The sequence below is a fragment of the Silurus aristotelis genome (genome assembly GCF_946808225.1).
Source record: "Silurus aristotelis genome assembly, chromosome: 5".
In the NCBI taxonomy this organism is placed as follows: domain Eukaryota; kingdom Metazoa; phylum Chordata; class Actinopteri; order Siluriformes; family Siluridae; genus Silurus; species Silurus aristotelis.
Window position 1 is genome coordinate 728,265 of NC_139578.1, and position 14,229 is coordinate 742,493.

Here is a 14,229-nt window from a genome sequence, read left to right on the forward strand (position 1 = left end):
ACGCATAAACGCAAATCCCTTTTAACGCCGCTTATTTTATTAGTGCACGATTAATGCAGTGCACATTTCTGTTTGATCATTTTAATAAAAAATAAACTAAAATAAATATATAAGAGGCACAAATTTAAATCAATAAAATAAACGGCACCGAAAGTCTTTTTTTAATCACTTCATTTGTATAACTGCTGCTCCGAATCTTAAACACCAAAATCCCCCATGACGTACAGGTCCGGCAATTAAAAGTGTCCGTGTGAAAACATAGCAAAAGTTCCATTTGGTGTCCTGATGATTTACGTAATTTAAAACACCATCATTTCTCTATGTTGAGTTTGGTTTCACTTAAAATAAACAAATTTGCATAAAGCATCAATATTTGTCCATGTTGATTAGAGTATTAAAAACGTGACGTTACCTCGTGACAATCGTGAATAAGAGCGATTAAATATTTGAATGGATTGACAGCCCCCCTTATTTAGATTTCAATATACATATATATATATATATTTACAATATTTATTGAGGTTTAATATTTTCAGTTGTATTTTTTTTATGAAAGTGGGAGGAGTTTGTAGAGTCGTATAGAATCATTAATAACTGAATAGCATTTCAAAGAGCTGCTTACTATGGAAAGAAAAAAAAATGATGAATCAATGATTAACTGAATAAACCCAATGAGTGTATTTTAGTAAAATACATATAAATATTCAGATTTTATTGATTAATAATAATATAGTACTTTTTTTACGCTAAAACATTACCATATATTTCTCTTTCTTTTTATTTGTGAATTTAGCCATGAAAGGATTTTGGTACACAGCAGGTTGTCAGGTATGAATAAGAAATTCATCCAAAGTTTTATTCATTATTACACTGATATAATAAACCACTGTGGACTGGGACATTTCAGAAAAACCCGAGCAGACGCCAGACAGACGGACCAAAAAAAAAAAGAAAGAACTAAAGATTTGTGCAGCGAGAGACAGATTCATTAGTGAGGTTATTACAGTAGCTGTACACAATCCTACATTTTACACACATCAGATCAGCAGAGCGTGAACAGTGCGCAGGAAGCCGCTGAGGTTGGGAACGAGCGGCCAGACGCAGACGTATTCGTTATTACACTTCTTTAACAATAATTTCATCAAGCAGTACGATAGGTTCATTGAGATTGCAGAAGCATCTTCATCTCCATACACTAGTTAGATTGTAGGATGTGATGTTTTTGATGATCCTGAACACTTTTTATTAATCAGAGAAAAGAAAAATGATAAGATTTAAAAAAGTATTAAAGATCTGATTAATGATAAAAAACCCATGCATCCCTAAACTACTAGGCTAGTTGGCTATGCTCATACTGGTTAAGTGACAGTGAGTGAGTCTTTTTTTTGGTTTATCATTAATAAAAAATTAAAAAAAAGTCAAATACTCGTTTCTGATTGGCCACGCCCATGCTACGTTACCATGACAGCAATCATAAATACTTTTTCTGGCCTATAATTGGATGGAATTGAGAGAAATGAGACGTAACCATAGCAGCGGATGTGAGGCCATTGAACACGTCTTTTTCCGCTGAGCAGACCGTATAAAGAAGAGTTATTTATTATTTTAAAACAAGTTTAAAATAACCATCCTGTGCACATTGACGGCGGTAAAACTGTGGCTCCCCCCCAACACACATACACACACACACACACACACACACACACACACACCGTCCTCCAGTATGCTAACGGATACAAGACAAACGGCCGCAGCCGAAACAAGCAACTTTTTTTTACAAAAATAAAAGATCCGTTCTTCATGTTTGATGGAGGGATGTAGAGGAGAGACATGTTGTTTTCCGTGACATCTAATCTTCATCGTCCTCCTCGTCTTCCTCATCCTCGCTGATGTTCTGGCCGTGGGTGGTGATGTCGTGGCGCATACGCTTGGCACGAGGCGAGGTGGGCGGAGACGTCTTGGTGAAGAACGGGAGGCGGAAGGTGGGCGAGGGCGAGCGCTCTCGGGTCGGGCTGCTGCTCGGGCTGTGACGAGGGCTGATGGCCTGCAGCATGCGCCCTTTCCCTTCCTTCAGCATGTGCTTCTACACACACACACACACACACACACACACACACACACAGCTGAAAATGCATCTTCCATGTGTGCCATTACTTTCGCACACTCGCGTAAGTGAATTTCCTATGGGCGTTTACACAGCACAGGCTATGAAGCTATGCAAGAATGCGTTCAAGAACTTTACGAGACTCACCAGCGCCCCCTCAGGCCCGAACATCTGCAGGAAGTTCCCGATGAACTCTCGGGATTTCTCCTCCCACTTCTGGATCAGGTCGATGCTCTTTTCCTCCACCTTCTGCACGAACTCCTTGCTCTTCTCCTCCACATCTCGCACCTTCTGCTTCACCTTGTCCACACGCTCCTGAAGGTGGTACTTCTTTTCCTGCAGGCAGAGATGTGGTGAGTGAGTGTGTGTGTGTGTGTGTGTGTCCCGGGATGAGGCAAAGACTCACGTTGATGAAGCTGACGTTGAGCTCCTTAGCCGTGTAGCCGCGCTGCAGGTTTCTCCTCACGTACACGTCGTAGTCGCGCACGATGCGCGTGATTATGTCGGAGGTGGAGATGCCCTCAGTGCGCTGGGTCGGCGCGAACATACCTGAAACAGGTCGTAATGAATGGGTTAGATATTAAAAAAGTGTGTGTGTGTGTGTGTGTGTGTGTGTGTGTGTGTGTGGCCCGATTCCCTCACCTGCATCCTTAATGTGTTTGTAGACATCATCACTTCCTGCTGATGAGTACGGAATATCATCATGAGCGACAAAATCAATCTGAGGACACACACACACACACACACACACACACACACGAATAAGCTGATCATTAAAAAGCGCTGCAGTGGAATCTTCCTGCAGACACAACAGGAAAAGATGTCTGGTTTGATATAGTGTTTGTTATAGTGATGATTTGCTGTCTGTCTGAACCAGAACAATAAAAGCAAAGTGAACGAGTCACACACCCTGTGTTTGGTGAGGAAGTCGGGTGTGAGGGTCCACGGCGCGTTGCGCACCACCTCGTCTACGTAGCGACAGTGTGTGACGGCGTCGTAGCGTTCCTCCTCGTTCATCACCGTGAAGCCCTTGAGTTTGTGCGTGAGCTCGTCGCTGCACACTGCACACAATCACCACAGCATCACAATCATGACTCTCTTTTACACACACACACACACACACACACACACACACACAGACACACACAATCCATTTGGGTCGTACCTCCAACGATGAGGTGTGTGTTGGGGAAGAGGTCTTTGGCCTGCATCAGGGCTCGGGCGTGTCCTGAATGGAACATGTCGAAGATGCCGTCTGCGTAAACCCTCACCGGTCTGTCAGCTAACACACACACACACACACACACACACACACACACACACACACACACACACACACACACACACACACACACACACACACACACACACACACACACACACACACACACACACACACACACACATTAAACTCGTCCACTCCAGCTCATGGTAAATATTTTGATTCTGATGGACTGCGAGCCGTGAGAGAGACGTACGTGGCGTTCCCTTGCGAGCCTCCTCCATGCTCACGCGTTTATACGGGCGATCCTCCAGCAACACCAGCTGATCAGCGTACGGAGCCGGGTCTCTTAGAGCCTGGACCAAAACCGAAACCAAAACAAAAAGATCATTGTTCACTTTAAATTGTAGCTTTTGGCTAAAAGTGGCTGCAGAAGTGAGTGTTTTTTTTGTTTGTTTGTTTGTTTGTTTTTTACCACGGTGTTGCGTTTGTATTTGGCCGCCACATCTCCCTCCTCCCTCTCTCCATTCGAGTCGTCTCTCCTCCTCTTCCTGGAAAGAGCGTGTGAAGAAGCGTGTGAAGAAGCGTGTGAAGAAGCGTGAGCTTCCATTCGGTCCTCCTGCGTGGAAAAATATAATGAGCTCCACTCTTCTGGGAAGATGTTCCAGTAGATTTTTTGTAAAGATTCCTTCAGGTACAAGTGTGTTAGTAAAGTCAGGTGGTGATGTAGGTGAGAAGGTGAGGAGGCCTGGGGTTCAGTCAGCGCTCACATTCATCCCAATATGGTTTGGAGGTTTATAGCAGGAGATCGGCCGCACACTTCCAACCCCATGGAAAGCAGATCTTCCCCTGAATTATACGTCTTCAGTAATGTTTTTAGGTGAGTGTTTGGGACTGATCATCTCCTGCTTAACGTACATCTCTGATTCGCCGATTGAATTAAACCTAGTTTGTAGGCGGGGCCTCACAAGAGCTCGTTTAGTGACATCACTAATTATGCACCGCAGCTTCGTATCAGTCTCTTACAGAAATGATTCCTTATCACGGTCATGATTATTACAGCTCCGGAACCCGTACCCGTACCCATACTCCTCCAGGATCTGCCCTCAGTCATCTCCGTGAGGGGGTTATTTCAGTGCCCGTATCAGCCAGGGACGTGTGTAACGTGTGTAACGGCTCAATCAAATCCCTGACTTTCTCAGCACGAAGCCTAAATAACTGCTCCATCACCCTGCAGCTGCTCGGTCATGAGCCGAGACAAAAAATAGCAGCCGTCTCCTGTGTGTGTGTGTGTGTGTGTGTGTGTGTGTGGGGGGGGGGGGGGTGTTGCATTTATAACACATCTGTTACACGTCTATTACACATCTATTACATGCGTAATAAAAAATACAAATATATAAATATGCCCAGTGCCAGCTGATGTGTTTACACTCCCAGCACTTCCTAGTAGCTCCTGTTTCCTGCACATTTGTTGCACGAACACACCCATTTCTCCTCTTTTTTTCTCTCTAAGTGATTCATTCAGTCACAAGTGTCGACTCTCAGATGACACGCTGCTTTTTCTCTTTCTTCCATACTGCAGCCAGATATTATTTTTACACCTGATCTGATACAAATCAGTCTCACTCAAGATGATTATTCAGACGAGTCAACTCTCTAATAAGCGAAATAACCCGATCACATCTATAGATCATTTTATTATAGATTAATTATCATTATTATATAGATATTTGATTGCAAAGTGATCAGATTTAAGCATCAGACGTGTGACAGACGGAGGACCACATCTCCGAGCAGATGTTCAGATCATATCTGTGCTAGTTTTAATCTGGAAACAGAATCGATTAAACAAAATAGTTATAAATTGTACTTCATCGGTGAGAGTCGACTCATCCTAAAAAATGAACCGACTCAGAGAGCCGACTCCGCTAACTCAACATCAGAGCAGAAATGTCTAGCTTCTTAGTTAGCTTGCCGTTTAACTAGATCACAATGCTAATCACCTTCTGAATAGTTAATCAGTTAATTGGTTAATTAGCGAATCCGTCTAGAGCTCACTGTTTTCTTCAGAATGTAACTGAACTCGTCCACGTCTCATAGGGACATGGAATCTCTCCAGGCTTTAACGAGTTGCTCTAAACCAAATACCCAGCACAACTAGTTAGTGACTCACCTTCTGTCCCTGCTGCGGACCAGGAGAAAAGAAAACTCTGCCCCTGCCCCAAGATCCGCTCGAATAAGAGGCGCTATTTATACGGAACCCTCAGTGCTAGCAAGCGGACAGACCTGACAGCACGGGCCGCGTTCCAAACGCGCACTTCCGCCCTACACCCGGGTACTTCAACACTACAAGGAGACCACTAGGGGTAGGAGGGCGGCAGGTCAACGTTTCGCGTTCATAAACACAAAGTATTATTGTATCAATTATATTGAACAATAAACTATATACGACCCGCAATCTCGGAATCGTGTCTCCCTCTGCGTGCTAAGTAGTGAACTCGGTTTAGCTCGTGGATGGATTTGAGATTTAACCCTCACCAGTTCCGTATTTATTGTTTTATTCCCTTATTATGCAAAACACAGATCATTATTATTCATTAATACCTGGTGTATACGGTTGTTATTTAGTTTTTTTATTATTTCACGCGAATATTTTTGTAATCCGGCTCTTTAATAGGCGCCTCTTTTTTTCTGAGGGGTCCTTACACGTTATAACGCTCTGACTTCCGGTATAAAAAAAAAAAAATAAAAAAAGAAGCGCGTGCGCGTGGTAGGAGAGGAGCGTGTGCACGTGTTCCGGCTTCTTGTTCACGACGGGTGTGTGTGAGTTTAAATAGAGCTTTTATAATTTCTATTTTTTTTACTTTAAAAGATTGATCTATTAGATAAAATGTTTTTTTTATATAATGCACGATTGTTATATGAACTCTGTATTTATTACTCGCCTTTATGTGTTGCCTGTTCATTCTCTCCCGGATGAATGTGGTGTCAAACAAGGCGCATATCAAAACCCCACTCTTGTACCGGCTTCAGATCACAGAGAATAAAAATCCTGATGTTTGTGAAGTTCTGAAAACAAGGACATTCTGAGCGCGTGCACGAGACCAAATCCGCGCCGCCGATGCCTTTTAATTTCGCTTCTCACGTGTTCCGTTTCTTTTTCTGGTGCAGGAAGGAATCGCCTTTTTTATTATTTTATTTTCTCTTCGTGTGTGCGGGGGGTCTGATTGTTCCACACACGCCACGAGGGACACGCGGTTGAACACACTGCGCATGCGCAACAAAGGTGAGCACGTTTCCTCGGGCAATTTATTCTTTTCTAATAAGCAATTAGCAAAACTTGTAGCTTCTACAAACAACGTGGCAATAACACGATTTTTTTTTTTTTTTACATTAGAATATACAGAACAGGCGAATGGAAAATACAAACATTTATACACGTATTTAGAAAATAAAACAAAACTTTAAGGGCTTTTGTAAAAGAAATGAACTCGTTAGTTTCACGTTCAAGTGTTTAGATTTGTGTGTAAAACCTTCTGATCGGAAGTGGATTTATTAATAAAGTCGTTTAAAGATGATGTCCGTCACAGTGAAGTTTCCTGGGTGGGGTATTTTTGGGGCAAATCTCCACTACAATAGAATAATAAACGCGTGGAAATGCTCACCTGCAGTACCTGATCCAGGTATGTGTTTCCTCGTTTAAACAGAATGATCCTACACGATAGAAGCGATAAAAACATGCTGTCGTCTTGCTGCTGCCTGTTAAATCACACCTGCATACATTCAGTCTCACAGTGGGATGAAGTTTAGCGTGTGTTTGAGTTTGGAGCGTAACGCGCTGTTCTGTTTATTTGGGTCGTTGCTATGGTAACCGCCGAGGTCATTAGTGCCCGTGTAAGTCTTTGTAAACATTATATAAACATTAATACAACCATCAACATATAAATGGTCTCGGACCACATGATGTTGGTAGTGAAGTCTGGAGAATTTTTCCCACCCAAGTGTGGAAGAGCATCTGCTCTGATGTTTCTCGTTTCAGCTGCTTCCTTTTCTCATCACTTTTAGAAGTTTTGGAGTCAGGAATGGTAGTGGTGTCGTATCCGTCCGGCCTTAGTGTTGCCCGTTCGTCGCTCTGTGGTGAACGCGGTGTCAGAAAAGGCCCACAGCAAACCTTCTCACGGCGTCGAGTAAAGGCAGGACGCCTCACTGACTCCTGACTCTCCCGCCTCGAAAAGAACACTCGTGTAATATCTGTGTAAATCCAGCGTGGTCTCAAACATCAGTGTAATACTGCCCTCTCTCTCTCCCCCCCCCCCCTCTCTCTCTCTCTCTCTCTCCCCCTCTCTCTCTCTCTCTCTCTCCCCCCCCTCCTCTCTCTCTCTCTCTCTCTCCCCCTCTCTCTCTCTCTCTCTCTCTCCCCCTCTCTCCCCCTCTCTCTCTCTCTCCCCCTCTCTCCCCCTCTCTCTCTCTCTCTCTCTCCCCCTCTCTCTCTCTCTCTCTCTCTCTCCCCCTCTCTCTCTCTCTCTCTCTCTCTCTCCCCCTCTCTCTCTCTCTCTCTCTCTCTCTCTCTCTCTCGTTGCAGGTGGATGAACAGGACACGACTTCAGCTGTGGAACAACTTGTATTCACGTTCGTTTTTTATCAGAGCGTATTAATCGTATGGTGCGTGTCGGGGTTTTCTCTTAAATAAAACACAGAGGGAAAGGTTCCATAAAACATCCAAATCCATCAAATCTGCTGCTTGGGATGTTTTTTTGTGAATCTGGAAAGGAGAATTTTGTAAGACGTGTGAGTCAGGAGTGTGTTGTGGTGTTTGATTTCGGAGGTCAGTAAGTGATTGTTCATGCAGGTGTGTTTCATCTGTTTATGTACGAACTTTTTAATGCTTTTTTTTTTTTTTTTTTTTTTTTTTTTCTTCCCCACCACATAATTTCTAATAAAGTTTGATTTCCTGGATGTGAGATTTTATTCTGTGGATGAACTGCAAGTGTGAGTGTCTTTTAAACACGTGCCTCGGAATGCCAGGTGTAGTAGAATAAAACTAGAGTGGATTATTATAAAATTGTTAAAGTATTGAACGATGAGTGACTTAAGGGCTTTGGGGCTGCTGGAGGTTGTGCAAGAAAGCAGGTAGGATTTAATTCTCAAACAAAAGACAGAAATGCAGAATTCAACACCGTTTACAATTGTGTAAGAACAAAACATTAGCTTGGAAAAGGGAATGTTTATCTGTGATCACCAAATAACTGAAGTATGACCGAAGTATTTCTTTATTTTGATCGATGCTGAAGGACTGGAACCAGAGATCCAGATCCTGGAGAACTTTGAGCTCCATGATGGGAAGGATTTTCATTTTAAATAAGAGTGGAAAAACGTGTGTGGTTGTTATTTGCCAATTGAGTTTTATAAAACGATAAATGCATATATGGAAATGTACTTTATTCAGTTAGCTTGCTAATTAGTAGCCTGTAATATTTTTTTTTTATAAAGTATTACAGATACAAAGGCTTTAAAAAAAAAAGGATATGACCAACTCTTCTCTATATTTTATTTGTTATTGGTTTAATTTTTTTTGTTGGGGGGCGCTATTGAGTATAATGTATTCATAACGGTGACTCTGCTACGTACGGCGCTGCCTGATGACGTCATAGCGCCGACCCTAATACCGGAAGTGAACCCTCCTCATCAGATGCATGCTTTTAACATTTTTATTCTTTTCCATAAATTTTCTTTTTTTTTTTTTTGTAATTATTTAATTAAAATACCGCAACATGTGACGCGGTTTATACTATAATTTAAATTCGAATGAAAGCAAAAGCGATTTGTTTTAGTCGGTAATCGGCAGCGTATTTACTTCCGGTGTCAGAGACGTCCCGCCGCGGTGATGAAAAAATATATTTAATAAAAAATAAATCTTTAATAAATCAACTTGTTAATAATTTCAGAAAACCGAATTACCAAACAAGTCACATTAAATTATTTTTGTAGTTAATGTAAATCTTATGTTTATTTGTTTAGGGGTTTTTATTATATATATATTTCAGTTGTGTTTTATCACGACAGGAATGTTGGGGGTAAAATAACAGATCACTAATGTTCATCTTTACATATTAAATCATTAAGCAGGAGGATTTTGACGAATGTTATTGTGAATCAGTTGAAAAAGCTCGATCTTTATAATAATGATATAATCGCTGAACGTGCGGAATACAAATAAAAAAAAAATCGCGCCGAGGTATGACGTCATAATTGCGCTCTTGCAGTTATTGTGCGGTATATTAAGTGTTTAATCGCAAATGTTTTGCTAGTTGTTTATGATTCAGTTATAAGATTATTTAAAGATTGTATTACTGTGTAGAAAATTAATGTCTACAGAATGACAGTAAAGAAAAAGAAGAAAAAAACAAAATCGAAATAATACATAATGAAATATTATAGGACATTGCTGTCGTTTTTCTCTGCTTGCCTTCCCAGTCACGCTGTATAATAACAATTATATTGTATATAAATAAATAAATAAAATACTTGGTGCCATTTATTCTAAAAGCTTCAGTATGCGCACTTCCTCCCCTGGCCGCCAGAGGGCGCGGGTCAGGCTGTTACCCTTTTCTACTGCGATCAATCAAAGCAATAGAAACCCAGGCAGGAGCTTCAGAGCTGGAGAGAAAGAGAGAAGAAAAGAGGGGGGGGAAAGAAAAAAAAAAAAACCATACACGGGCTGTTTGAGCGCCTCAACTCGTATTTGTTTGTGATTGAGACTTGGAGAAATGGAAGAGAAAAAGAAGAGAGGGACCGGGACTCGGGGGTAGTTCGGATTTGCGCGTTGGAAGGTTTCCTGGCAACTCCCGGAGAAGAAAGGAAGGGGGGAAAAGTCGGGGTTTTGTTTTAGGGAGAAAGAGGAGGAGGAGGTGAAGGAAATCTGCCCCGGGTGTTGGAGGGGCACTGATGCCCACCGTGTCCTCTCTTTCCCCGGCTCTCTGCCATGGGGGAAACTAAAGTGATCTACCATCTGGACGAGCAGGAGACTCCTTACCTGGTGAAGATCTCCGTCCCTGCGGACTCGGTTACCCTCTCCGACCTGAAAAATGCCCTCAAAAAACCCAACTACAAGTTTTTTTTCAAGTCCATGGACGATGATTTCGGGTGAGGAGAGGGTTTGATTTTTTTTCCCTTTTTTTTTCTTTGGAGCGTGAAACTTCTTTACTTTCTTTCTTTCTTTCTTTGCCACTCCGTGTGTGTGTGTGTGTGTGTGTGTGTGTGTGTTTGTTTGTAGCGCGCTGTGCGACTTTCATGGTCTTCGGCTTCTTTCATGTGTAAACTTCTCGATCGATCTCATCCTCCGATTTTAGAACAAAAACATCCGAAATGTTTCCGAGCGAAATAAAGAAAAGTCGGGGGAGGAAAAGTATTCGCTTTGGCGTGTGTGTGACCTGCTGCATGACTACACAAAAAAATGCGCTAAATTTATGATCTAAAACTTTTCGGAAAGTCGGATGTATTTGTACGGGGTTTTATTTTTATTATTGAGGAAACGCAGGGGTGTATTCTGGGTCTGTTTTTTTTTTTTCTCTGTCCATTTTTTTTTAAGCGAGTGTGTGGTCTGTTGAATACGTTCTTTTGTGATCCACGCATGCGCAGTGCACAGTCGCCATCTGCGTGCCCTCACGGTCGCTACCGGACGATACACCGTGCGTTCTGAAAAACCGGATCTCAGAACGAACACGATTCCTTTTGTTCGATACACACACACACACACACACAGTAAAAGCTGGACATGGTGCAGCAGGTTGGCCAAAACACTTGTTCAGATTTTTCATGAATCGTTTATACTTTTGTGTTTTCTTTTCTGTAGAATTTGCACAAAAACACACAACTTGCCTTCATTTCGAATCCCCAGGAAAACCGTAATGCAGGAACCCCCGGGGTGATGTGAGGAGGTGAATATGGATGCTTCTGCTGGAGATGATGTATGTGGAGGTGCAGTTGTGGCTCCAGTGAAAGGAGATGTGTTGACTTGTGTTTCCTGCTTTAGTGATGAAATTAATTCTCATTGGTTAGTTTGTTGGAGAGAAAAAAAAGTGCCACGGTATGAAGAATTTTTGTACGCAGTGTTAATACAGCGTTCTTCATGCTCACGCCACTCAGTACTAGCTGTTATATCATTACATTTACAGTGTTGGTGGACACCCTTTTCCAGAACAGTTGAAAGTTAGGGGCCTTGCTCAAGAGCCCAGCAATGGCAGTTTGGTGGTACTGAGAGTTAAACTCGGAAGTGGAATGGAAAGTCCAGCAGCTAAACCACTGTACCACTAGCTAGATAAGAAGTAGCTAAAGATAAACAATACCCTCAGTGTAGTTTCACCATCAGGTTTATGACATTGATCTCAAAACACCAAAATGTTCTAAATCTTGTTGTTAGCGACAGGTCTGGTCTGGTCTGGTCTGGTGTGTTTCAGCATGTTCTGGCTAAACAACATCACAACATGCTAAACAGGACATCAGCCAAATCTCCTGTATGGATTGACGTCGCATTCCCATGCTGTGTGGCACGTTTTAAACCGCAGGGACCGAGATATATAAGTATTGGCACCCTGAGATACTTATCACACTCATCACATGAACCCTATGTCAGGTTTAGGTTCTGATTCTTCAGCAGGATTTAACCGGATCTCCACTGCCTCTTCATATACCTTAGTCCCAAGAGTGTGTGTGTGTGTGTGTGTGTGTGTGTGTGTGTGTGTGTGTGTGTGTGTGTGCTGGAATAGGAATGTGGGTTCGGGCCGAGTGTGGAATTCAGCAGTACATGCTCAGCTTTACGGCGGCGCTGCCCTGCGTGAAATCGGTTCCAGCTCGCTTCAAAGCTCACACGTGTTTTATCTCAGAACAAGGAGATAAATCAGGAGTATAGAAGTTCATCTTCACACCTCAGCCCACCACACCGGCATGGAGACGACATCTTAAAAAAAAAAAAAAAAAACAGTCAAAAAAACCTATAATATCCTTTGAATATTTCTTCAGCTATATGGTCAAGTGCAAAAGTTCTGAATCTGATCCCCGGTCCTCCTAAAGCACCGGTCCACAATTCACACACCAAGAAATCTTTACATGGGAATAAAGGCTCTGGCGTAGCAATCAGCAAACGCAAACAACACTACTGTTTGCCTTTGGAGGCGGAGTCAAGCATTATAGCAGGTTGTGATGCCACAAAACGACTTCACCAATGAACCGCTTACATCCCACTCTGGGAGGAAGCGTCTTTAAAATTAAGTATTTTAAAATGAAAAGATTTTTTCTCAAAAGTGAGCTACAATGTCATTTTTCTTCAGACTATTAAAAATCAAAAACGTTTTTCCCACATCTCCTGTTTCCTGTGGGAATAAATACAGCGTTACACCCCCCCCTAAAAATCCCTTCTTATCCCTGAAAATCCAGGTGGCGATTTATTTATTTTTGTACTGATGGTCCTGCACCAGTGACCAGGAGTTTGTGGGTTCGGGGCCCATCCCAGCCCCCGGTCGCGGTCTCGTGAGACGACACCGTTTTGAATATTTGCTCATCTCGGCTTTTATCTCTGACCTTGTTGTGTTTATTTATTCTAATATATTCATGCCGTCTTTCTGGTGGGATTAAAGCAGAGTTCGACTGCTGGTTCGGAGATCGACGTCCTACAGATGAGCGAAATCTCACCCACGTGTCCACAGTCTGATTCTGTTATTGTCTCTTTCATTCTTTTGCTGTAGTGTGGTCAAGGAGGAAATCACGGACGACAACGCCAAACTGCCCTGCTACAACGGCCGTGTGGTGTGCTGGGTGAGACACACACACACACACACACACACACACACACACACACACACACACACACACACACAGCAAGCTCAGCATCATTACTGAGCCTCTTTGTATAATGAAGCAGGGAATTAATTAACACTACACTGCTGAGGGAGAGTGTGTGTGTGTGTGTGTGTGTGTGTGTGTGTGTGTGTGTGTGTGTGTGTGTGTGTGTGTGTGTGTGTGTGTGTGTGTGTGTGTGTGTGTGTGTGTGTGTGTGTGTGTGTGTGTGTGTGTGTGTGTGTGTGTGTGTGTGTGAGGTAACCCAGAAAATGTTAATGATTCAGACTATTAATATTCAGATTCAGTTCACTTCTCACATATTTTTTTTCTTGAATAAATTGTTAAAACGGCCGAACACACACACACACCCCTTATACACTAAACACACACACCCCTTATACACTAAACACACACACACACCCCTTATACACTAAACACACACACACACACCTTATATACTAAACACACACACACACACACACACACTAAACACACACACACACCTTATACACTAAACACACACACACACACACCTTATACACTAAACACACACACACACACACACACCCCTTATACACTAAACACACACACACACCCCTTATACACTAAACACACACACACACCCCTTATACACTAAACACACACACACACCCCTTATGCACTAAACACACACACACACACCACACCCCTTATACACTAAACACACACACACACCCCTTATACACTAAACACACACACCCCTTATACACTAAACACACACACACACACACACACCCCCTTATACACTAAACACCACCACCCCTTATACACTAAACACACACACACACACCCCTTATACACTAACACACACACACACCACACCCCTTATACACTAAACACACACACACACACACCCCTTATACACTAAACACACACACACACACACCCCTTATACACTAAACACACACACCCCCTTATACACTACACACACACACACCCTTATACACTAAACACACACACACCCCTTATACACTAAACACACACACACACACACCCCTTATACACTAAACACACACACACACACCCCTTA

General features: G+C 42.6%; 2 protein-coding genes and 1 long non-coding RNA gene across 6 annotated transcripts in view; 2 read left to right on the forward strand and 1 right to left on the reverse strand.

The window, feature by feature from the left end:
- Nucleotides 1–819: 819 nt before the first annotated feature.
- On the reverse strand, nucleotides 820–7,083 carry pcyt1aa (phosphate cytidylyltransferase 1A, choline a). Of its 3 annotated transcripts, none has more exons than XM_083542504.1 (9): nucleotides 6,992–7,083; nucleotides 3,802–3,945; nucleotides 3,583–3,682; nucleotides 3,270–3,386; nucleotides 3,014–3,165; nucleotides 2,747–2,825; nucleotides 2,511–2,653; nucleotides 2,252–2,440; nucleotides 820–2,083 (listed from the first exon to the last, which is right to left on the reverse strand). In XM_083542504.1, exons 1-9 carry the CDS (start codon nucleotides 7,064–7,066, stop codon nucleotides 1,850–1,852), a joined length of 1,233 nt encoding a protein of 410 aa, XP_083398630.1. In that variant the 5' UTR covers nucleotides 7,067–7,083; the 3' UTR covers nucleotides 820–1,849. The 3 variants fall into 3 exon arrangements, with proteins under 3 accessions (XP_083398630.1, XP_083398631.1, XP_083398632.1); XM_083542505.1 differs by lacking the exon at nucleotides 6,992–7,083 and adding an exon at nucleotides 6,272–6,503; XM_083542506.1 differs by lacking the exon at nucleotides 6,992–7,083 and adding an exon at nucleotides 5,500–5,821.
- Nucleotides 5,596–8,282, forward strand: LOC310726731. Its single transcript, XR_014533824.1, has 4 exons — nucleotides 5,596–5,692; nucleotides 6,023–6,149; nucleotides 6,498–6,612; nucleotides 7,909–8,282. It is a non-coding gene; the product is annotated as an uncharacterized lncRNA (long non-coding RNA).
- A 1,627-nt stretch (nucleotides 8,283–9,909) lies between these two features.
- dvl3a (dishevelled segment polarity protein 3a) overlaps nucleotides 9,910–14,229 on the forward strand; it is an 18,211-nt gene continuing 13,891 nt past the window's right edge. For both annotated transcript variants that reach the window (XM_083542500.1, XM_083542499.1), the window contains exons 1-2: nucleotides 9,910–10,469; nucleotides 13,067–13,136. In XM_083542500.1, the coding sequence (XP_083398626.1) occupies nucleotides 10,309–10,469; nucleotides 13,067–13,136 (231 nt within the window). In that variant the 5' untranslated portion in view covers nucleotides 9,910–10,308. The remainder of the gene's footprint in view (nucleotides 10,470–13,066; nucleotides 13,137–14,229) is intronic.